Source organism: Lucilia sericata, unplaced genomic scaffold (assembly GCF_015586225.1).
Source record: "Lucilia sericata isolate MDLA Ls3-8-SP2 unplaced genomic scaffold, ASM1558622v1 Contig000621F_arrow, whole genome shotgun sequence".
In the NCBI taxonomy this organism is placed as follows: domain Eukaryota; kingdom Metazoa; phylum Arthropoda; class Insecta; order Diptera; family Calliphoridae; genus Lucilia; species Lucilia sericata.
This window is the reverse complement of record NW_023994627.1, coordinates 213,537-235,090: the sequence shown is the minus strand read 5'-3', so window position 1 is coordinate 235,090 and position 21,554 is coordinate 213,537. Positions and strand designations below refer to the sequence as shown.

The 21,554-nt window shown below is 32.4% G+C and overlaps 5 protein-coding genes across 6 annotated transcripts; 2 read left to right on the top strand and 3 right to left on the bottom strand.

The window, feature by feature from the left end:
* Positions 1–438: 438 nt before the first annotated feature.
* On the bottom strand, positions 439–2,781 carry LOC119606771 (ras-related protein Rap1). Its single transcript, XM_037960354.1, has 2 exons — positions 2,579–2,781; positions 439–2,142 (listed from the first exon to the last, which is right to left on the bottom strand). The coding sequence occupies exon 2, from the start codon at positions 1,303–1,305 to the stop codon at positions 751–753; it is 555 nt and encodes a 184-aa protein (XP_037816282.1). The 5' UTR covers positions 1,306–2,142; positions 2,579–2,781; the 3' UTR covers positions 439–750.
* A 960-nt stretch (positions 2,782–3,741) lies between these two features.
* On the bottom strand, positions 3,742–6,354 carry LOC119606775 (HBS1-like protein). Its single transcript, XM_037960357.1, has 2 exons — positions 5,167–6,354; positions 3,742–4,928 (listed from the first exon to the last, which is right to left on the bottom strand). Exons 1-2 carry the CDS (start codon positions 6,125–6,127, stop codon positions 3,844–3,846), a joined length of 2,046 nt encoding a protein of 681 aa, XP_037816285.1. The 5' UTR covers positions 6,128–6,354; the 3' UTR covers positions 3,742–3,843.
* Positions 6,355–6,660: 306 nt separating this feature from the next.
* Positions 6,661–7,683, top strand: LOC119606770. Of its 2 annotated transcripts, XR_005231686.1 has the most exons (3): positions 6,661–6,936; positions 7,003–7,249; positions 7,392–7,683. XR_005231686.1 is itself a non-coding variant. In XM_037960353.1 (2 exons), exons 1-2 carry the CDS (start codon positions 6,812–6,814, stop codon positions 7,172–7,174), a joined length of 297 nt encoding a protein of 98 aa, XP_037816281.1. In that variant the 5' UTR covers positions 6,661–6,811; the 3' UTR covers positions 7,175–7,360. The 2 variants fall into 2 exon arrangements, 1 of the variants encoding a protein (XP_037816281.1); XM_037960353.1 differs by lacking the exon at positions 7,392–7,683 and having other exon boundaries at positions 7,003–7,360.
* LOC119606778 (structure-specific endonuclease subunit SLX4) lies at positions 7,176–16,897 on the top strand. The gene is made up of 8 exons (XM_037960361.1): positions 7,176–7,249; positions 7,392–8,035; positions 9,301–10,575; positions 10,637–10,738; positions 10,902–10,946; positions 11,173–13,766; positions 16,285–16,437; positions 16,570–16,897. The coding sequence occupies exons 1-8, from the start codon at positions 7,176–7,178 to the stop codon at positions 16,705–16,707; spliced, it is 5,025 nt and encodes a 1,674-aa protein (XP_037816289.1). The 3' UTR covers positions 16,708–16,897.
* Positions 16,898–17,097: 200 nt separating this feature from the next.
* Positions 17,098–20,524, bottom strand: LOC119606769 (ras-related protein Rab-43). The gene is made up of 3 exons (XM_037960352.1): positions 19,724–20,524; positions 19,577–19,661; positions 17,098–17,900 (listed from the first exon to the last, which is right to left on the bottom strand). Exons 1-3 carry the CDS (start codon positions 19,934–19,936, stop codon positions 17,533–17,535), a joined length of 666 nt encoding a protein of 221 aa, XP_037816280.1. The 5' UTR covers positions 19,937–20,524; the 3' UTR covers positions 17,098–17,532.
* Between the last annotated feature and the right edge of the window lie 1,030 nt (positions 20,525–21,554).

Below are 21,554 nucleotides of genomic sequence, written 5' to 3'. Positions count from 1 at the left end.
AAAAAAAAACTTTTCTAGAAATAAACCCAAACACCTATAAACAATTATCTATAAAAAAATAAAACATTTTTAGAAAAAAACCAAAAACGCAAAGAAAATTGATAAAATATTTCGCATATCAAAAAAAAAAAAACTGTTGATAATGTTTATAACAAAAAAACCCTGTTGCCTACTACCAATTAAGTAATAAATAAGAAAAACATATAAAATAATAAAAAAAATAATGAAAATTAAAAACAAAATGCTACAAATGTTTATTTTATTATTTTTTAATTTAAATTTTATTTAGATTTCTTTACAGAACCTAAAAAAGGCTTAAGGATTAAAATGTAATTTTATTAATTTATTATAGATTTTTATGTATAAATTTAATTTTCTGTGCTTTGTTTTTTGTTTGTTTGTTTACGGTTTTTTATGGAAGTTTTTTTTTTATTTTTAAATTTTAAGAACTAAATTTTTTTATGAATATTTTTAAATATAAATTCTATTTTTTTTTTAATTTTTTATTTAAAATAATTTTTTTTTACCCATTTAATGAAAAAAATATATTTATAGAGAAAAAAGTAGCAAAAAAGGCGACAATAGTGGAATTTTTTTTTTTTAATTTTTAAGTTTTTTAAAGTTTCTTTTGTTTTCTAGACAATATTTTAAATATTTAAATGTAAGTGTCTGTATGTGTGTGTGTGTGTGTGTTTGTTGGTTGTTTTATTTTGTATGTTGTTGTGGTTGTTTATTGTTGTGTATGGAGTCTTAGAGCAGAACACATAGATTTTTCTTGGGTTTTTTCTGTTTCTTTTCGGGTGATTTCTTATTAATCTGTCTAACAAGATCATAAAAGATATCAACAACATTCACTTTAGCTTTGGCAGAGGTTTCCATAAAGGCGCAGTTAAATTGATTTGCCAAACTCTTACCCAACTCCTTGCCCACAACACGCTCATCTTCGAGATCGCATTTATTGCCCACCAACACCATGGGTACATCATCTGTATCCTTGACACGTAAGATTTGCTCTCGCAAATCCTGCAGATCATTGAAGGTGGATTGTGCGGTTATCGAATAGACTAAAACGAAACCCTGGCCATTTTTCATATAGAGATCACGCATGGCGGTGAATTGTTCTGTGCCGGCAGTATCTAAAATCTCTAACATGCATTGTTGTCCATCGACTTCGACCTGTTTGCGATAACTGTCCTCAATGGTGGGATCGTATTTCTCCACAAAGATGCCCTGTACGAATTGTACCGTTAGAGCGGATTTGCCTACACCACCACTGCCCAAAACAACAATTTTATATTCACGCATTTTATTTGGATTAGTTGTTAGTTGGGGGGGAATAAAGTTCAAAAGTTTACAGTTGTTGTTGTAAATAAGGCTTATGGGATTTTGTTGGTTGTTGTAGTTGGGTTGGTTGCTTATCTTATCACTTTGTTGCTAAAATTTATTTTCGCAACTCGTCCTAATTGTTTGTTCTTCCAAGTTGATGTTGCTGCTTATACTTGTGCTGTTGCTTTTGATGAAAGTTGTTAATGGCTTTGTTGTTGATGGCTTTTGGTGCTGCTGCTTCTGCTGGTGCTAAGGTTAGTGTTGTTATATTCCTTAATTTTCTATTGGAAGATGTTAGGCGTTGTTTTAACACAAAGATTGCTTTCGGTTGTTGTAATTAAAATTTTTTTGTTATTTAATTAATTTTATTGTTGTTTTTTATTTTAAATTACTTTTTTTTCCTTTTTCAGCCTTTTAATTTATTATTTTTTAATAAAATCTTTTATTTTTTGTTTTCAATGCTGTTATTTTGCACTTTTGTTTTTTGTTCTTTTTGACGTTTCTTTTTTTTTTAATTTTTGTTGAATTTTGTCTCTTTTTTATTATAGTTGTATTTAACAAAGGAATTGTACCCACTGTCGTAATAAATTAAATGCTCTAAACAGGGCCTTGTCTTTTTTTCAGTTATTGTAGTTGTTGCCGTTTGTTCTTATTCCTTTTTATCTGCTACTTTATTTGTTATTCTTTTTTGTATATTATGTGTACTTTTGGCACTTTATACTTTTTTTTAGCAAAAAAACCAAAAAAATAACAACAAAAAACTGTTGGATTTTTTGTTCAGATCGGTGCCGCAAAAAATGTATAATCAAATTTCACCTAAAAAAAAAACGTAGAGATAAAAAACAGCAACAATTATTTTTTATTTCGTAAACAACGAGAAAAACTAAAACTAAAATAAAGTAAATTAGAATTCTTATTATCTCTACACTTTTTTCTGGTAAAATTTTATTTTTTTTTATTATTAATTAACTCATTACTAACTTCACTACTCAAAGGCAAAGCAAAAAAAAAATGTAATGACTCACAAAAGCAAATTAAATACACACTCTTGTTTTTTTCCTTTTCAACTCAATTAACTCTTATTTCCTTTTTACTCTTTTCTTTTATATTTCTTTAATTTTACTCATTTTTTTCTATACACTCATTTGAATTTTTCACTCTTTATACGTGTTTGCTTTGCTTTTTTCTTTGGATTTCTACTTTTTTTTTTTGTGAGAAAAAATTTTGAGCTTAAAATTTCCGCTGAACTTGCCTTTTAGGATTTTTTTTTGTTACCGTGTTTTTGTGCTTTGTTGTATAAAAAATTATTAACAATTTATGCTTATTTTAATAAATAACACATAAGCTTTAGGTTTAACACAATTTACGTTATAAATTTAACGTTTTTATGGATAAATTTTCACAAAACATGAGAGCGAAGAAATTTCTGTATTCTGCTTTTAATACGGGCGTCACACCAGGAACCTGCGCCGACCAAAATTAACGGCGTTAGCGGCGACTGCAGCTGAAATTTAAATGCGGCGGCTTAAAATCGTCTCTAAAGCCGGTAAAAATTGTTATTAACGCAGTTAGTATATAAAAAAGAACAGAGATGTCAAATGAAAGTTTGCATTTATAACAACAGCCAGATCTTAAGAAAAATTTGTTTTGTATAATATAATAATAGTAAAAACTTTATTAAAATAAAAAAAAAATAATTCAAAATAAACTGTTTTAGAAGCTCTTTCTATAGAAAACTGTTATACAGAATTATTATTGAAAAAAACTGTTATACGAACAAAAACTATGCTGAAACTCTTATCCAAAGTTTTTATATAGAGAAAACTGTAATACAAACTATTTTTTTGAAGAAAAACTGTAATACAATTTTTTTCTATAGAAAAACTCAAAAAAGACTCTTATACAAAATTTTTCTGCCGTTATACAGAATTGTTATTGAAAAAACTGTTATACGAAAACAATGGAAAAACCCTTATTAAAACATTTTTCTATAGAAAACTGATATACGAAAACTTTTTTCTATAGAAAAAAGCTGCCATAAAAACTTTTTTATATAAAAATTTGTTGTACAAATTTTTTTCCATAAAAAAAACTGTTATACAAATGTTTTCTATAAAAATCCTGTTATAAAAACTTTTTATAGAAATAACTGTTATACAAACTTACCTTACCTATAGACATTTTTTTTATAAAAAATGTTACAATTAATTAAAGAATATAACTATTTTAATCTTTTTAATATTTTTTATTACTTTTATATTTTAGCAGCCAAAATTTGGCTAGCAAAAAAAAAAAAAACAAAAAATCATAATAAAAAAAAAATATTACAAAAATTCGTTACAAAAAATGTTTAACGATCAATTACAAATAACGTACGAAAAAAAAAACTTAAAAATAATCATTAAATTGAGAAAGTATGTGAAAATATGAAACTGTTTTTTTGTTTAAATCTAACACATTTAAGTCCAAAAACACAAACAATATCAATCCCCATAGAAAATAACTGTAGTCGAGGTATTAGCGAATTTTTGTAATCATACCAGCTGCAATGGTAACACCAGACACACGTAACATCACACGTCCCAATTCCTTAAAGTCAGCATAGCGTTCAATACAAATTGGACGTGTGGTTTCCAATTCGACTAGAGCACACGAATTATTGCCCAGACAACGGGGTTTCTTCTTGACAACTTCACCGGTACCCTTATGGATCTGAGCATTAAGTTTACAAATAACAGCTGGTTCGATAAGAGATTGATGATGCAACAGCACTGGGAAGCCAATGGTAATGGGTACTTTGACATTGAAGACGAGTATGCGTGCTTGAAAACGTGAAGTTACGGGTATGGGATGTTGAGGATCACATATAATATTGCCCACCATAATGTTATTAACATCTATTCCGGATAATGTAACCGAAACCTGATCACCAGCAAATACCGTATTTTGGGGCATTTCATCGATTAGAAGACTTTTAACCTGAGCCTGTTCCCTGAGAGCACCCACCAACACTTTATCGTTGACAGCCAAAACACCAGTCTCTATGCGACCGGAAATACAAAAACCAGCACCGGTACCTTTATAAATATCTGACACTGACATGCGAAAAGGTTTATCTATTGAACGTTCGGGTATTTTAAAACTATCTATGACGGCTAGCAAATGGGGTCCTTTATACCAAGAGGTTAAAGCCTCCTCGGTAGAGGGTTTAGTTAAATTTTCCCCAGTTAGACCCGAACAGGGAGTATACGAAACGTCTGAATCTTTGAAGCCGGCTTGTTTTAGGAACCCTTTTAGTTTTTGCACTATCTCATCGAAACGTTCTTTAGACCAACCCACTGTATCGAGTTTATTAATTACCACACCCAATTGATTAACGCCTAGAGAACGTACTAGCAGAGCATGTTCTCTAGTTTGACCACCTAAATCGAAACCCGATTCAAATTCTCCTCTTGTTGCATCGATTACTAATAGAGCAACATCAGCTTGTGTTGCACCCGATATCATGTTGGGTATAAAATCTTTGTGGCCGGGAGCATCTAGTAAGGTTATCACTTTGCTGTCAGTCTCAAAACGAAAATGTCCAACATCCATCGTAATACCTGCGGTGAGAAATTACCGAAAAATAAGAACTGTTATTAAAAACTTGGAAATAGATAATTTTACTTTAAAATTTATAAAAATATAGTCTAGTCTAGACTATAGTCCAATCTAAATTCTAGACTATAGTCCTTTCTTTGGTGTAGTCTATAGTCTATAATGTAGTCTTGTTTATAGTCTAGTATTAATCAAGTCTATATTCAAATTTAGTATAGTTTTAACATTTTCCCACCATCTTACCTCTTGCTCTCTCCTCCCCAGTTTCATCGAGAACCCAAGCATACATAAAACTCTGTTTACCCATTTTCTTCGATTCCTGTTCGTGTTTGTGCATTACTCTCTGCGATACATTTCCCGTATCGAATAGTAAATGACCCATAAGAGTACTTTTGCCCGCATCCACATGACCAATGACAATCATATGGAAATGATGTTTTTGATCAGAACGTTCCTTGCTGTACAGTTGTTTATTATCTCGTTGTGCTTGTTCTTTAGAAACTTTAAAGACTGACGCTGCATCTGTTGGCAATTTTTTGGCCGAATCCTCACTAATATCTACAGGAGTATTACGGCCCGAGGCGGCCGGTGAACTTTGCAGTAAGGGAGAACTAATATCAAAACCTCTCTTTACCTCACCCTGAGCTGCGGTCACTTTTACTATGGGCACGGAGCCGGAAGATTTATCCATGTCCCCCATGGCCAGTTTACGTGGTCCGGGTCCCTTGGGTTGAAGATTTGAAACCTCTTGTTGTATTCTCTTGGCCTTATTTTCACATTCATCATTTAGAATTTCATCCAAAATTTTGTTTATGTCATAACTAAATTTAATCGATGTTTCCACTATACGCTTCTCGGACACTGTATCGCCCACCACACTGCGCACCTCATCAATACAGGAAGTCAATTGGGCCTGTTCCATATCATTCAAAACAGGCATTTGAAAATTATCCGAATCTCGCCGTGTTTTGTCATAAGATTTGTCAGCATCTTCCTCCCCCTCCTCTTCTTCCTCAGCTATGTCTTTATTGTCTCTCATAAATGCAGACATCGAATTCTGACCTCGTGCCCGATCATACAGCCATTGTTGTGCATCTGTCGGTGAAATACAATTGTCATCATCGACGGAATGACCATAGACATCATCATAGCCGTCGTATTCGTCGTTGTAGTCCATGGTCCGTACAATTCTGTGACGTGACATGTTTGTTGCGTTTGAGTTTTTATCGTCTCGTCGTTATTTCAATTATTTTACTATTTCCTTAGGTATTTTAATAATTTTGAATTTCGCAACTTGCGGTTTTCATTGATTAAAAAGGAGTTTAGTTGAATTGTGAAATTTATTTATTGAACACATTGGATCAAGAAATTACGATAAATTGTGTGTGTTTTTATAAAATATGAACAATTTTTAATGAACCGTGGTGAAATTAAGTTGGTTGGTGAAGTTGCAGTCAGCTGATTGTCATGAATCTTCCGGTAAATTCTTAGCAACAGGGTGTGTAAGAAATAATTGTTTTGGAGAAAGTAAAATGAAAACACACTATTGAAATATATATATTTAGTGCAACAAATAATAAAACTTTAAATATAAATCTATGGTAGGAATAAAACTGAATTTTTGATAAACATTTATTTGTTACTTTTTTCACTGCTAACAGTTTTTTAACTTTAATACTTTTATGACACACCCTCTTGTTGCTACATTTTTAACCAGCCTTGTGTTTAAACATTATTTGAACAACTCTGTTTTGTTTACCTTTCAATTTCATTACAAGTCGTCTTTTTAAAGAATTTATTTTATTCCACAAGTTTTTTAACATGTTTTAAAATTATATAATAAATTAAATTCTTGTAAAGTAGTATAAACAAATTTAGTGCACGAGTTATGGAACAAATTGATGAGGCCAAACGTAAACCCAGACGCACTAAAGGCACACCATCTTACCACTATAGAAATCGTTTTGCGGCAGCTGGTATTGCAGTGGGAAGTGCAATATTTGCCTTGTGGTAGTAAGTTTTTTCATAATTTTATATATTTTGTTAAATAAAATAATAAATAAAAATTTATTTTTTCAGTTTCACTCCCATTTTCCGTATAGCGAATGAAAAATTAATGCACGATTTGATAACCGCCTCTGAGGAAGAAAAGGATCGTAAAATTATTTTCAATTTAGTAGGCGCTCCTCGTACATCGAGAGCTATTAAAGAAACTATAGAGGAGAAAAATCAACTATTGCATGAACGTTAGAATGGATCGTCAAACCCGTAAAGCCAATTTAAAGAAATTGCAATTACCCAGTACATCGGGCACCAAGCAACCACGGTAAAGTTTTAAAGTTTCTTCTCTCTTAACTTCTTCCTAGTAGTTGTACAAATCTTTTTACAATGTAGTTTTGAGTTAATTATATAAAATAAATGTTGTAAGTTTAAAAAACTATGAAGACTTTTAAATTGTTTATTTTAAGTAAAACACGCCAAACGGCCAAGACCTCGGGAAATACTGCCATTACCAATTATTTTTTAACACCCGAAAAATGTTCGAAAGATAATGAAAAAGAAGAAACCACTGTCCCGCCTAAGGATTCTGCAATAGTATTAGATTTTAATAAAGCCAATGAAGATCTACCACAATCCTCTAATACTTCAACAAAACCAGCAACACGCAAACGTGGCAAACGTACTAAATTAGATAATTTTATATTCAAAGATCCCAATGACATCCCTGATCTGATTAAAAATCCTAAAACTCCTCTAAATGATGAAGATTTAGTGGTACCAGAAAAGAAAGCCAAAAAGGCTCCAAAACTAACATTAAGTAGCAGCCAAGCAAAAGCTAAAACAAGAAAGAAACAAACTACCATTAAATCCGCTTTCTTAAGAAATGAACAATTATTTGCTGAGATAGCTGCTCAACATTGTGCTGCCGATCAGTTTGATGGTGACGATGTACAATTGGCTTTAGCTATTTCCCAGTCTGAAGCAGAGAGTAAAGGTATTACGATGGCTAACGAATTGGAGGAGGAAGTTAATTTGGTGGAGGGAAATAACAGTGCAGAATCTATAAGGGAAAAATTAAAAAAGTATGGTTTTAGAACGGCGGAAAAGAATGGTAAGAGAAAGTAAAAAAAGTACATTTTCGGTACTTTTTTAAACTTATAAACTTTTTATAGTCTAGTCTATAGTCTAGGCTATAGTCTAGTCTATAGTCTAGTCTATAGTCTAGGCTATAGTCTAGTCTATAGTCTAGTCTATAGTCTAGGCTATAGTCTAGTCTATAGTCTAGTCTATAATCTAGTCTATAGTCTAGTCTATAGTCTAGTCTATAGTCTAGTCTATTGTCTAGTCTATAGTCTAGTCTAGGCTATAGTCTAGTCTATAGTCTAGGCTATAGTCTAGTCTATAGTCTAGTCTATAATCTAGTCTATAGTCTAGTCTATAGTCTAGTCTATAATCTAGTCTATAGTCTAGTCTATAGTCTAGTCTATAGTCTAGTCTATAGTCTAGTCTATAGTCTAGTCTATAGTCTAGTCTATAGTCTAGTCTATAGTCTAGTCTATAGTCTAGTCTATAGTCTAGTCTATAGTCTAGTCTATAGTCTAGTCTATAGTCTAGTCTATAGTCTAGTCTATAGTCTAGTCTATAGTCTAGTCTATAGTCTAGTCTATAGTCTAGTCTATAGTCTAGTCTATAGTCTAGTCTATAGTCTAGTCTATAGTCTAGTCTATAGTCTAGTCTATAGTCTAGTCTATAGTCTAGTCTATAGTCTAGTCTATAGTCTAGTCTATAGTCTAGTCTATAGTCTAGTCTATAGTCTAGTCTATAGTCTAGTCTATAGTCTAGTCTATAGTCTAGTCTATAGTCTATAGTCTAGTCTATAGTCTAGTCTATAGTCTAGTCTATAGTCTAGTCTATAGTCTAGTCTATAGTCTAGTCTATAGTCTAGTCTATAGTCTAGTCTATAGTCTAGTCTATAGTCTAGTCTATAGTCTAGTCTATAGTCTAGTCTATAGTCTAGTCTATAGTCTAGTCTATAGTCTAGTCTAGTCTAGTCTAGTCTAGTCTATAGTCTAGTCTATAGTCTAGTCTATAGTCTAGTCTATAGTCTAGTCTATAGTCTAGTCTATAGTCTAGTCTATAGTCTAGTCTATAGTCTAGTCTATAGTCTAGTCTATAGTCTAGTCTATAGTCTTCCATTTTCCATGCCTGCGAAGAAAGGAGAATTGCGACCAATTTTACTCTATAACTATAATTTGTGCCCTGATTAGATTTTCTATAAATTTCACTAACAATTTTATAATTTCCTTTTTCACAAAAAATCTGCTAAAACAATTTTCTCTTTTATTTAATTTATTATAATTATAAAATTTCCCCTAGATTACAACACCTTTGCGGCCGCCTTTCTACCCAAAAACAATGGCCGTCGCCAGAAAAACAAATGGGCCAATAAATTTACTGCCCTCACTTTAAGAACTCCCGAGAATCAATTAAAAAAATTACAAGAAAATATCGAAAAACTGTTAAATAGTCAATTTCGCACTAAACCCCTGACCGATCAAGAATCTTTACAACCACTTTACAAACTGCAAAGTTCTTTACTGAAAAAATTAAATATGCATGAAAATATTAAGATTTTACAATGTACGGAAAATGTTAATCAATCAATTGATAATTATTTTGTTAAGGAATTATTTGAAATCAATAATTTAGCAGCGGGACATTTACTAAAGGATTGGACTGCCATACAGGGTAGAGATCTAACACCGAATCCAAAAACTAAAACAAATAAAGAGTCGTTACAAAAATTGCAAAATATTTATAAAGATTTGGAAGAATGTTTTAGTTCAAGAAAAAGATTGGATTGGTCTAAGGATAATGAAAACAAAGAAGATCAGGAGCTGTTGAAAATACAAGATAAGGAGGAAACTAAAAATGAAGAAGTAAAAGAACAAACTGAATGTACTGAAATTATGGAAAATATTGATATAAAGGCAGATGACATTGCTAACACTACAGATAAGGCTAAAATTCTAAAACTTTTGCCCCCAACTACATGTTTAGATGTAATGCATGTATCTAGTTGTAGCATAAATACCCAGGCTACTATAAATACTACAAAAAAGGAAGAAACTTTAGCTGAAACAGAACCTGGCAATAAAACTGTAGAATTACCTGAGAAATCAAATAACGATGAACTTGATGAAATGGTAAATTTAATAGAAGATATGCAAAGAAATGAATCAGTAACTTATCCTAAAGCTACTGAAACATGTGTTAATTATGTTTCAAAGACTTCAACAACTACAACATCCTTAGTTGCAAGGCCAAGTGCGCATCAACAAAAAGAAGATTCTGCAGCACAAACAGAACTTGGAGACAATGCTCTTGAAATATCTAATGATTCATGTAATGTCGAACTTGATGAAAGGGTAAACTTAAAAAATGAAGAGGATATCGAAAATACAGGAAAACATCATACTTCGAAAGCGGCAGAAGAAAGATCCTTGCATGCAACACAAATCTCTAGTACAAGTAACCAGACCCCAATAAATGCAACACAAAATACTAGATCTAACTCGCCCGATTTATTTGCCGACTCCGATGTTGAAATGGAAGAGTGTTATAACAAGGATGAGAGTGATAAAACAGAAGGTATTCTATATATTTTAAAAGAGAGATTTGTTTTTTTAATAATATCTGTAATTTTGTTTAGTTCAAACTGTGATAAATGTGACTAAAGATAAAAGTCGTAATAGTTCCCTAGAGGAGGTAGATGCAGGCGTTACTACTTATGAAATCTTTTCAAGTGATGAAGGTAAACTTTAGATATTTTTTTATTTGAATTACATAACTAATTAGATTTGCAGTTTTATCAAAATACTAAACAAATTTAAATGGATTTGCAAATCTATTTAGTTTTGAAAAAAATCTAAACTTTTTATTATGAATTACTTAATTTTTATTTAATTTTTGTTTAGTAAAGAATACTTCATTATTGGAGCAGAATAAATCAACTGTAAAAGGTAAGTGAGGAATATGTTTAGAATATTCTGATATATATTATTACGCTATCTAGAACTGTTATGCTTTTCTAGAACTTATGCGGAACTAGTTCTGATGGTGGCAATTTCAAACTTTTCCACGCAAACTAGAATAAGTAGTGATGTTATTATGCTTTTGTATTTTCCTGTTCTGCAATTAGAAATTTATAAAACATAACAAATCATGTTCTATGTTTTTTACTTTCAGCTCCCTCCATTTCCAACATTCCCTTATCCTGTGATGATGAAGTAATCGATTTAACCCAATACGATTTATCTTCCTCCCCCGAAAATCAATCCAATCATAATTTAAATCAAAGTAAACCTATAGTAGAAATCGATTTATTTGCTGATTCACCCTCCCAAGATGAAGATATAGATTTCACTGAATCACCTTTACAATACGATAAACAAGATCATGGTTTGTCGGATATTAATAAAAATTCTCAAATATCAAAATATCTGCAAGAAAACAAGGAAGAAACTTTTAAATTTACTCTCAGCATGGAGACGAATGAAAATGAGAACAATTTCAAAGAAAAGAAACATAAAGAATCTTTAAAGTTTCCTTTAGAAACGAAAAAGAAAGAAAAATCGTTATTGGAAAAGAAATCCAAAGAAGAAACTTTCGAATTGTCACTAACAACAGAAGACAACTTTAAAGAGAATACAACTAAAGAAGAATCTTTTAAATTTTCTTTGGAAACTAGTGAGAGTGAAGATATTTTAATAGAACAGAATCAGCAGGAAGAATCTTTAAAATTTACCCTGGATATAAGTGATAATGAAGAAGATAATTTCATGGAAAAGAAATCAAAAGAAGAATCTTTTAAATTGTCCTTAGAAATAAGTGACAATGAAGTAACTTGTTTAAAAAAGAATCAGAAAGAAGAATGCTTCAAGTTAACGCTCAGTTTGGATACACAAGAACCTTTAAGGGAATTTGCAACAAATAAAAACCTATATGAGGATGATGATGATATTGTTTTGCAGGAAATAGCTATGGATCAAACAAATACTTCCTTTCTTAACTTTCAAGGTTCTAAACAATTGGAAACATGTTTTCACAAAGAAACGGCCACCACTAAGGAAGATGAACGTATTACAAGTAAAACCAAAGATATCACCATAAAGGAAAAAGAACTTATTAAAGATAGTTTAACAGCTAATGATACTATGTTTCGGGAATTGTGTAATAAATATCTAAATGAACCCCATAACACTTCTAAAAAGTTACAAAAGACTGATTTTAATAAAACCAAAAGTTTTACACAAATTTTACCTACCATTCAAACACCTGAAAAGTATGATAAATATACCAACTTTACCATGGATTTTGATGTGACTACTGACAACAATCTAACATCGAAAAGAAAATCCTCCTCATTTACTGCTAAAACTCCACCCAAATATCTAAGCAAATCTCAATCATTTAACAGAAGTAAAATAGAAAATCTCATAGATTTAACCCAAAATGAAGCAGAAGATGATAATGAAGATTTACAACCAGAAGCAGAAGATAATGAAGAAGATGATTGTTTAGTATTATCCGATGATGAAATTAACTATTCCATTTGGCAGGCCAATAAAACTGGAAAATTTCACACCTCCGAAGCATCAGAACAGGAAGATAATGATGATGATGACGTCATTAGTATACCCGATAATGATAATACAAGTGATGAAGATTTGCTAGATTCTAATAAAGAGAAAATTATTGAATTTCCCGATAAAGTTAATGATATAAAAAATTCTTCATATTTGGATTTAAAGGATAAAGATAAATCTTTAATAAAAGTTGCCCTAACAGCTGAAGAGTCATATAGTGATTTTGGTGTTTTGACCTCTAAATACACTGCCCCCAAAACACCTCCTTTACAAGATGATATGAAATTTGAACGCAGTGATTTTGGCATATTAGAAGAATATTCGGAACCTATAGATTATACACCCAATCTTTGTACGCCCACAAAAGTTTTAACAGAAGCCTCGTTTCTTAGTTCTCCCACTGAAACCACAGCTCCCATGAAACGTTATAGTAATTGTCATAAATCTACACAAAAATTTCAAGATTTAATAAACAATCTGGAAGCGAAATCGCCTACCAATGATTTGAATATTTCTAAAGGAAAATCTCCTTTGAATGATCTTAATGATTTTGATGAATTCGATCGTTTGGTCTATACAAGCCCTCTCAAGTCTTTAACATCAGCCAAAAAACCTCCTCAGGGTATACAACAACTTTTGACCGCTGAAATAAGTTTGAAAGAAAGTCAAAAATCTCCTGTTCCAGAAGTTAACACAACTAAGCAAATAATTACCTATAATAATAAAACTTATACAGTGCGTTATACTTCCTCACCTAAGCCGGACTATATGAAATACACGGAAGCAGAATTACTTAAGGAATTGTATAATTTTGGCATAAAACCTTTAAAACGTAAACAGGCCGTAAAAATGTTGGAATATATTTACAATCAAACTCATCCTATTTTAATGGATGATGAAGATGCGGATGAGATACAACCACAAGAAGATGTTATTACTCTAGAAGACTTGGATCGGCCTTGTACTTCAAAAGAGGCTTTGAAAACTAAAACAGCTGTAACAAAAGCACGCGATCGTTCCGTTATTTTATCTAATGAAAGTCCCAGGGAAGTAGTTGAAAATGTGCTGGATGTGGGGAATAAAAAGCTTAATCTTCAAGATGCTTGCGGTCGAGAAATGTTACGCTATTCTTTAGATCTGAAAGCTGAACTTTTGAATGAACAGTATATAATGCAGACGAATGTTACGAAAAAGGTAAGTGGATTTTCTTTTATTTTTATAATTTACTAGCTATACCCAGTGTGCTTTGCTACCCTAAAAGGAATATGTATAAATAAAAATCCCACTTAACGATTTTGAAGATCCTTACTACAATAGTTTTCCAGATTTATAATATGTTACATATGAGAGATGTCAAACAAATTATTGCAAGTTCGACAGTTTCTATCTATCGCCAATTTCTAATTATTTATAAAAGAATTTAATAATATAAGAGTTTTCAAGATGCACGAAATTTTTGTATTCAAGCCACCCATTGAAAGTCCGCCCGTTATGCTCTAAATGTTCACATGAATTTCAAAGTTCTTCATGTAAAATTTGAAGATTCTAGCTCCAATAGTTTCTCAGATATACGAATTTTTCTATTTGATTCGTATGGGGGCTTGCAGACCCCCCAGATGAAAATCCGTTTTTTTTCCTCCAAAATGTTTAGATGAATATTTAAGTTTTTCGTACAAAATTTGAAGAATTTAGTTCTATTAGTTTTCCAGATAAACGAATTTTTGTCTTTAATTAATTTGGGTGGAGCCGCTCCCCTCAAGGGTAGTCCACCAATTTATTACCCAAAATGTTTAGATGGATGTTAAAGTTATTCGTGCAAAATTTAAAGATTCTAACTGTAATAGTTTCCAAGATAAACGTATTTTTGTATTTAATTTATATGTGAGGTGCCACGCCTTCTAATGTTAGTCCGCCTACTTTTTGTCCTAAATAATTATATTGACACTAAAGTTGCTCCGACAAAATTTGAGGACTCTAACTGTTATATTATTTAAAATATACGGATTTAATATTTTCTTAATATGGGCGTGGCTCCTCGCCCACTTGGAATTTCAAAATAAAAAGTAGCCTATTACCTATTCCAGACATACAGGAATATGCTGTGAAAATTTGAATAAAATTGGTTCAGTCGTTTAGTAGTCTATAACGTTCAAACATACAAACATACACACATTCATTTTTATATATATAGATAATAGAATGGTAATGGTTGACACTTGAATAAGGTGGATCAACCGATAATAACTATCTATGTCCATTATAAACCATGACATAATATTGCAAATATTAAGACACTATGTTTCTAGAGATATAATTGTGTTTATTTTTATAATTTATAAGAGATGGTTAACACTTGAAATAGGTGGGTCAACCGATAATAACTATCAATTTCCACTATAAACCTTGACAGATATTAGGAAACTATGTTTCTAGGGAGGTTCCACGCCCAATATTGACTAAATGAACATAGGAATACATGTAGATAGATAGATAGATAGATAGATAGATAGATAGGTAGATAGATAGATAGATAGATAGATAGATAGATAGGTAGATAGATAGATAGATAGATAGATAGATAGATAGATATATATATATATATATATATATATATATATATATATATATATATATATATATATATATATATATATATATATATATATATATATATATATATATATATATATATATATATATATATATATATATATATATATATATATATATATATATAGATAGATAGATAGATAGATAGATAGATATGTAGATAGATAGATAGATAGATAGATAGATAGACAGATAGATAGATAGATAGATAGATAGATAGATAGATAGATAGATAGATAGATAGATAGATAGATATATAGATAGATAGATAGATAGATAGATAGATAGATAGATATGATACATGGATAGATAGATAGATAGATAGATAGATAGATAGATAGATAGATACATGGATAGATAGATAGATAGATAGATAGATAGATAGATAGATAGATAGATAGATAGATAGATAGATAGATAGATAGATAGATAGATAGATAGATAGATAGATAGAAAGATAGAAAGATAGATAGATAGATAGATAGATAGATAGATAGATAGATAGATAGATAGATAGATAGATAGATAGATAGATAGATAGATAGATAGATAGATAGATAGATAGATAGATAGATAGATAGATAGATAGATAGATAGATAGATAGATAGATAGATAGATAGATAGATAGATAGATAGATAGATAGATAGATAGAAATTTCAATAAATAAATAAATGAAAAAGAAAAAAAAGATAGATAGATAGATAGATAGATAGATAGATAGATAGATAGATAGATAGATAGATAGATAGATAGATAGATAGATAGATAGATAGATAGATAGATAGATAGATTGATTGATTGATTGATTGATAAACTTAAACAGACATGATTAATTAAAGAGTAAAAGTTTCTGAGAATGCTCAGGAATATATTCGCAACTTTTTGAGTACGCTGAACTTTTTAACGAAAAATTTCGAAATATTAAAAAAAAAAAACTTATTTATGGATAAAGTGAAAGTTTGTTTTGATATTTTAATAATATTTCCTGAAAAGGCCCTGTAGATGTAACAAAGGTAAAGTTTATATATATAACTAAATGCATATTTATTTAAGTATTTAGAACTTATTATTAATTTAAATAAAAATTATTTATTTTTCAGACTCCTCAGCCTTTATTACCCTTTCACATAGCGTGGTACAACTTGGTGTGTTCGAATCCCAAATTGCATGAAACTATATTGATGTATGAACCCATTGATCTACAGGAAATCTATTTGTTTTTAAAATCATTAGGTTATCGCTATGATCCCAAGGTAATTATTATTCGAGAGAGTTATTTTAAATCCAAATTGAAAGGAAAGTTCAATGGGTCATTTCAAATCGTTTTAAACATTTACTCCCTAGTATTTTAATTTATTAATTATAAACTTATTTATTTCTTTTAGGATCTTAAAATATTTTTCGATCGTCGTTGTATAATATTTCGTTATGATCTTACGAGTTCGTCTGCTGGCAATGGCAAAGCAAAAGATACGAATCGGCATGTACGTAAAAGTAAAAAAGCTAAAATAACTAAAAAGTAATTATTATTATTAATAAGTTAATAAGTGTAAATATAAAGGAATTATTTTTAGTTTCAATTTATTCTTTATAAAATTAACTGGATTATAAGCTAAACAAATTTTTTATACAAATTACAAGTTATGTTTTTTGTGTTGGATTGTGTTTTATTTGATATTCTTAAAAATAAATGCTTTAAAAATTAACTAAATGAGGCCTTTTTTTAATAGTATAGTAAAAAGAAAATATAAAAAAATTTCTTCATACATCAGTATGGGTTCACAATCAGTTTTAGCATAATAGTTATAACGATTTGAAATTCTAGAAATCCGGTTACTTAAAGTGCATAAAATTTCTTAAACCCCCGTTTTTCTAAATACCCTCAAAAAAAGAAAGATCTTTAATTATTCGAATTTTTTATTAAATATTTATTTTAAATAATTTATTAAAACGTAGTATACTACAAATCTATAAAAGGACGTTTGTTTTAATGGAAAGTGATGTTAGATTTATTTTAAATTAAAAAAAAAATCAATCAAATGATATTAAAATAATAAAAAACTTAAAAAAATCACTAATTGACCCTAAAATTTAAATACAAATTTTATTAACATTTGTACCATTTGTTATATTTGTAATTAAAAATATAAACGTAAAAAATCTGTAATAAGATTTAAACCAAACTCACTCACGCTGAAACAAAATTAAATAATAATTAACTTAAAATAGACTGCAAGAAACAAAACAAATAAACAGAAAAAAAATACAAATAAAACAAACTAAATAAATCACATTTTATCTTTTTTAAAAACAATTACGAGTCTTAAATTTGAGATTAACGACATATTTTACGTTAAATTACAAGAACTACTACACTGCCTCAAAGGTTTACTGTGACCCAATTTAATGGCCTCATCATCGGCATTCTCTTCTTGCCTTATACTGGTATCTATGCGTCTTTTCAATTCACTGGCCAATGTTACAAAAGCATCATCGACATTACGATTCTCCTTGGCTGAGGTTTCCATTACTAACAACACTTCCGGTATATACTGGCACATTTGTTGAGCTTCTTCGAATTCCACTTCACGTTCGTCCTCTAAGTCACTTTTATTGCCTACAACTATTAACATAACATTGGAGGCAGTATAGCGACGTACCTCTTCTATCCATTTTTGGAGATTACTAAAAGATTCGCGGCTGGTAATGTCGTAAACTGTAAGAAAAATATAAGGGAAAAAGTGTGTTAGAAAAAATCTTTTATGGAAAATGTTATATACGACAAGAGTTTTGGGTCAGTTGTGGAGCGGTCCACAAGAGTTTAAGAGGTGCGGTAACTATGTGTCGCAACGAGCGAGCGAGCGAGCGAGCGAGCGAGCGAGCGAGCGAGCGAGCGAGCGGGCCAGCGAGCGAGCGAGCGAGCGAGCGAGCGAGCGAGCGAGCGAGCGAGCGAGCGAGCGAGCGAGCGAGCGAGCGAGCGAGCGAGCGAGCGAGCAGAGAGCGAGCGAGAGAGCGAGCGAGCGAGCGAGCGAGCGAGCGAGCGAGCGAGCGAGCGAGCGAGCGAGCGAGCGAGCGAGCGAGCGAGCGAGCGAGCGAGCGAGCGAGCGAGCGAGCGAGCGAGCGAGCGAGCGAGCGAGCGAGCGAGCGAGCGAGCGAGCGACCGAGCGAACGAGCGAGCGACCGAGCGAGCGAGCGAGCGAGCGAGCGAGCGAGCGAGCGAGCGAGGAGCGAGCGAGCGAGCGAGCGAGCGAGCGAGCAGCGAGCGAGCGAGCGAGCGAGCGAGCGAGCGAGCGAGCGAGCGAGCGAGCGAGCGAGCGAGCGAGCGAGCGAGAGCGAGCGAGCGAGCGAGCGAGCGAGCGAGCGAGCGAGCGAGCGAGCGAGCGAGCGAGCGAGCGAGCGAGCGAGCAGCGAGCGAGCGAGCGAGCGAGCGAGCGAGCGAGCTAGCGAGCGAGCGAGCAGCGAGCGAGCGAGCGAGCGAGCGAGCGAGCGAGCGAGCGAGCGAGCGAGCGAGCGAGCGAGCGAGCGAGCGAGCGAGCGAGCGAGCGAGCGAGCGAGCGAGCGAGCGAGCGAGCGAGCGAGCGAGCAGCGAGCGAGCGAGCGAGCGAGCGAGCGAGCGAGCGAGCGAGCGAGCGAGCGAGCGAGCGAGCGAGCGAGCGAGCGAGCGAGCGAGCGAGCGAGCGAGCGAGCGAGCGAGCGAGCGAGCGAGGAGCGAGCGAGCGAGCGAGCGAGCGAGCGAGCGAGCGAGCGAGCGAGCTAGCGAGCGAGCGAGCGAGCGAGCGAGCGAGCGAGGAGCGAGCGAGCGAGCGAGCGAGCGAGCGAGCGAGCGAGCGAGCGAGCGAGCGAGCGAGCGAGCGAGCGAGCGAGCGAGCGAGCGAGCGTAGCGAGCGAGCTAGCGATCTATCTATCTATCTATCTATCGATCGATCTATCTATCTATCTATCTATCTATCGATCTATCTATCTAGCTATCGATCTATCTATCTATCTATCTATCTATCTATCTATCTATCTATCTATCTATCTATCTATCTATCTATCTATCTATCTATCTATCTATCTATGAAATCCGACTCGCTCCGGAGTGAAGAACCGATTGTCGTGGGAGTTCTACACTATTTTCGATTATTCCACTAAGTTTAAACTTTATTTTTTGTTTCAATTTAACCATTTAATTTGAAATCTTAATTTAAATATCATGCTGTGATTGCCCTAATTATTATATTAAAATGCAAATATTTGTGTTGCAACTACGGCGTAAAGCCACAAGCACCAAGTAAAAGTCATAATAATTATCCCAAAAGTATAACAAACTATACGAAATGTGTAAAAAAAGCAAAAATGCAAATTATGGGCGTTTTTTCTTAACATTTATGAAATGACGTCTAAACATACCTAAAATTACACCATTTGCTGAACGATAATAACTTTGGGTTATGGTACGAAAACGTTCCTGGCCAGCAGTGTCCCAAATTTGTAACTGAAAGTAAAACCATTCATAAGAAACTGCAATCTTCATACATTTAAATTTCTTTTGCTTACCTTTACCAACTTTCCTTCTATGTTAATGGTTTTCATGGAGAAATCCACACCAATAGTATTACCATGACGTTCTATAAAATTGCCCGTTTTAAAACGTTCCACTATACAGGTTTTGCCAGTGCCAGCATCACCAATTAGAACAACTTTAAAAAGAAAATCAAAACTTTCATCGCTCGGCAGAGCCATTAAAGTTTGAGGATTACGTGCTGTCATGATGTCCTTAAAAAAGAATTCTTAACGAATGAGATCACCAGGCAATGTAAGCAATTTAACTGCCACAAAATGTTTCGTTAAATTATAAATTGTTAACAATTATAATTATTTGAATAGTATTTATTATATTTAAATAGTATTTGTGTTATATTTTTCCAAATGGCACTTTAAAATTAAAGAAAAGACAGGTGGTTGTTATTGGCTGGCTGTACTATATACCAAAACGGGTTGTTCCCTTTTATTACAAAAAGTTCAAATTTGTTGTTGTTGCCTAATTCCCCTTGATAATTACTTCTATATTATTAAATTTTATTTGTTTTTTAAATACTAATTAGTCATTTCTTTTGTTGTTGTTTTAGTTTTCCATTAAAGGTTGTTTTTTGTTCATTGTTATTGGCCTTTCTAAAGGGTTAACAATTCTATACACTACTTGGTGCAAAAGTTATATCTAAGATTCTTCTCTCGTCTAGTGTTTTTATAATTTTAAGTTGTTTATTTTATATTTATCCTTTTATGCAATAAAAAATAATAAACCTTGCACTTGTTTTACACGAACTTTGTTTTTGTGTAAAAATGAAATAAAAATGCGTAGAAAAACAAATTTTTGTTGTTATTAGTCAGGGTTGCATTAAAAAAGTAGTAGGTAGTACCAGTTGTTAGAGGTGGTAAAATTTAGTACTATATTGGAAAATAAACAGAAATTGTACGTTAAGCACAGTGGGTTAAATTATATAATTTAAATTTAAATTTTTCTGTGTTAACAAAAAGTAATTTCGCACAGTGGAAGAATTTATTGATAAAAAGTGATTTCCTGATGGAGACAAGATTTAAATGTTGGTATATCCTCATAAATTTTGTTAAATAAAGTTATTTATGCAGAATTTTATTGTGGTTCCGGTCTTTTTAAATAATTATTTACTTTCAAGTCTAATTCTGAAAGCGACTTAGTACGGGGCTTGGTCCAAATGAGGCTTGAACATTACGAAAATCGGCCGTATCATTAAGCCTTGTGCAAAACTAAGTTGTGCCGTTTTTTTTAGAGATATTGGAACTTTTAACATAATTATGAGCTACAAAGCCCTAGATCGATTTCAACAAATTTCAATAGGGTTCGTCATTGGGTTAAGCTAAGAGCATACGTTAAATTTCATCAAATACCCACTATTGTGGTGTAGGGAATATAAAAGTTTTGAAAATTTACAAAAATGGGATGTCCTAGGCTATAGTCTAGTCTTTAGTATATATTCTAGTCTATAGTTTAGACTATAGTCTGATTTTTAGCCTAGTCAATAGCCTAGTCTATTGTCTAGTCTATAGCTACTATACTCTATAATATAGTCTATAGTCTAGTCTATAGTAGTCTATAGTCTTATAGTCTAGTCTATAGTCTAGTCTATAGTCTAGTCTATAGTCTAGTCTATAGTCTAGTCTATAGTCTAGTCTATAGTCTAGTCTATAGTCTAGTCTATAGTCTAGTCTATAGTCTAGTCTATAGTCTAGTCTATAGTCTAGTCTATAGTCTAGTCTATAGTCTAGTCTATAGTCTAGTCTATAGTCTAGTCTATGGTCTAGTCTATAGGTCTAGTCTATAGTCTAGTCTATAGTCTAGTATGTCTAG

Bases quoted from the DNA above. Each gene is read 5' to 3' on its own strand.
- LOC119606775 (XM_037960357.1), bottom strand. From the start codon at position 6,127: ATGTCACGTCACAGAATTGTACGGACCATGGACTACAACGACGAATAC. The intron at 4,929-5,166 runs GTAAGATGGTGG...TTCTCACCGCAG, and splicing joins TGGGGAGGAGAGAGCAAGAG to GTATTACGATGGATGTTGGA.
- LOC119606771 (XM_037960354.1), bottom strand. From the start codon at position 1,305: ATGCGTGAATATAAAATTGTTGTTTTGGGCAGTGGTGGTGTAGGCAAA.
- LOC119606769 (XM_037960352.1), bottom strand. From the start codon at position 19,936: ATGACAGCACGTAATCCTCAAACTTTAATGGCTCTGCCGAGCGATGAA. The intron at 19,662-19,723 runs GTAAGCAAAAGA...TTTTACTTTCAG, and splicing joins TAGAAGGAAAGTTGGTAAAG to TTACAAATTTGGGACACTGC. The intron at 17,901-19,576 runs GTATGTTTAGAC...TTTTTCTTACAG, and splicing joins AGCAAATGGTGTAATTTTAG to TTTACGACATTACCAGCCGC.
- LOC119606770 (XM_037960353.1), top strand. From the start codon at position 6,812: ATGGAACAAATTGATGAGGCCAAACGTAAACCCAGACGCACTAAAGGC. The intron at 6,937-7,002 runs GTAAGTTTTTTC...TTATTTTTTCAG, and splicing joins GCAATATTTGCCTTGTGGTA to TTTCACTCCCATTTTCCGTA.
- LOC119606778 (XM_037960361.1), top strand. From the start codon at position 7,176: ATGGATCGTCAAACCCGTAAAGCCAATTTAAAGAAATTGCAATTACCC. The intron at 8,036-9,300 runs GTAAGAGAAAGT...AATTTCCCCTAG, and splicing joins TAGAACGGCGGAAAAGAATG to ATTACAACACCTTTGCGGCC. The intron at 10,739-10,901 runs GTAAACTTTAGA...ATTTTTGTTTAG, and splicing joins AATCTTTTCAAGTGATGAAG to TAAAGAATACTTCATTATTG.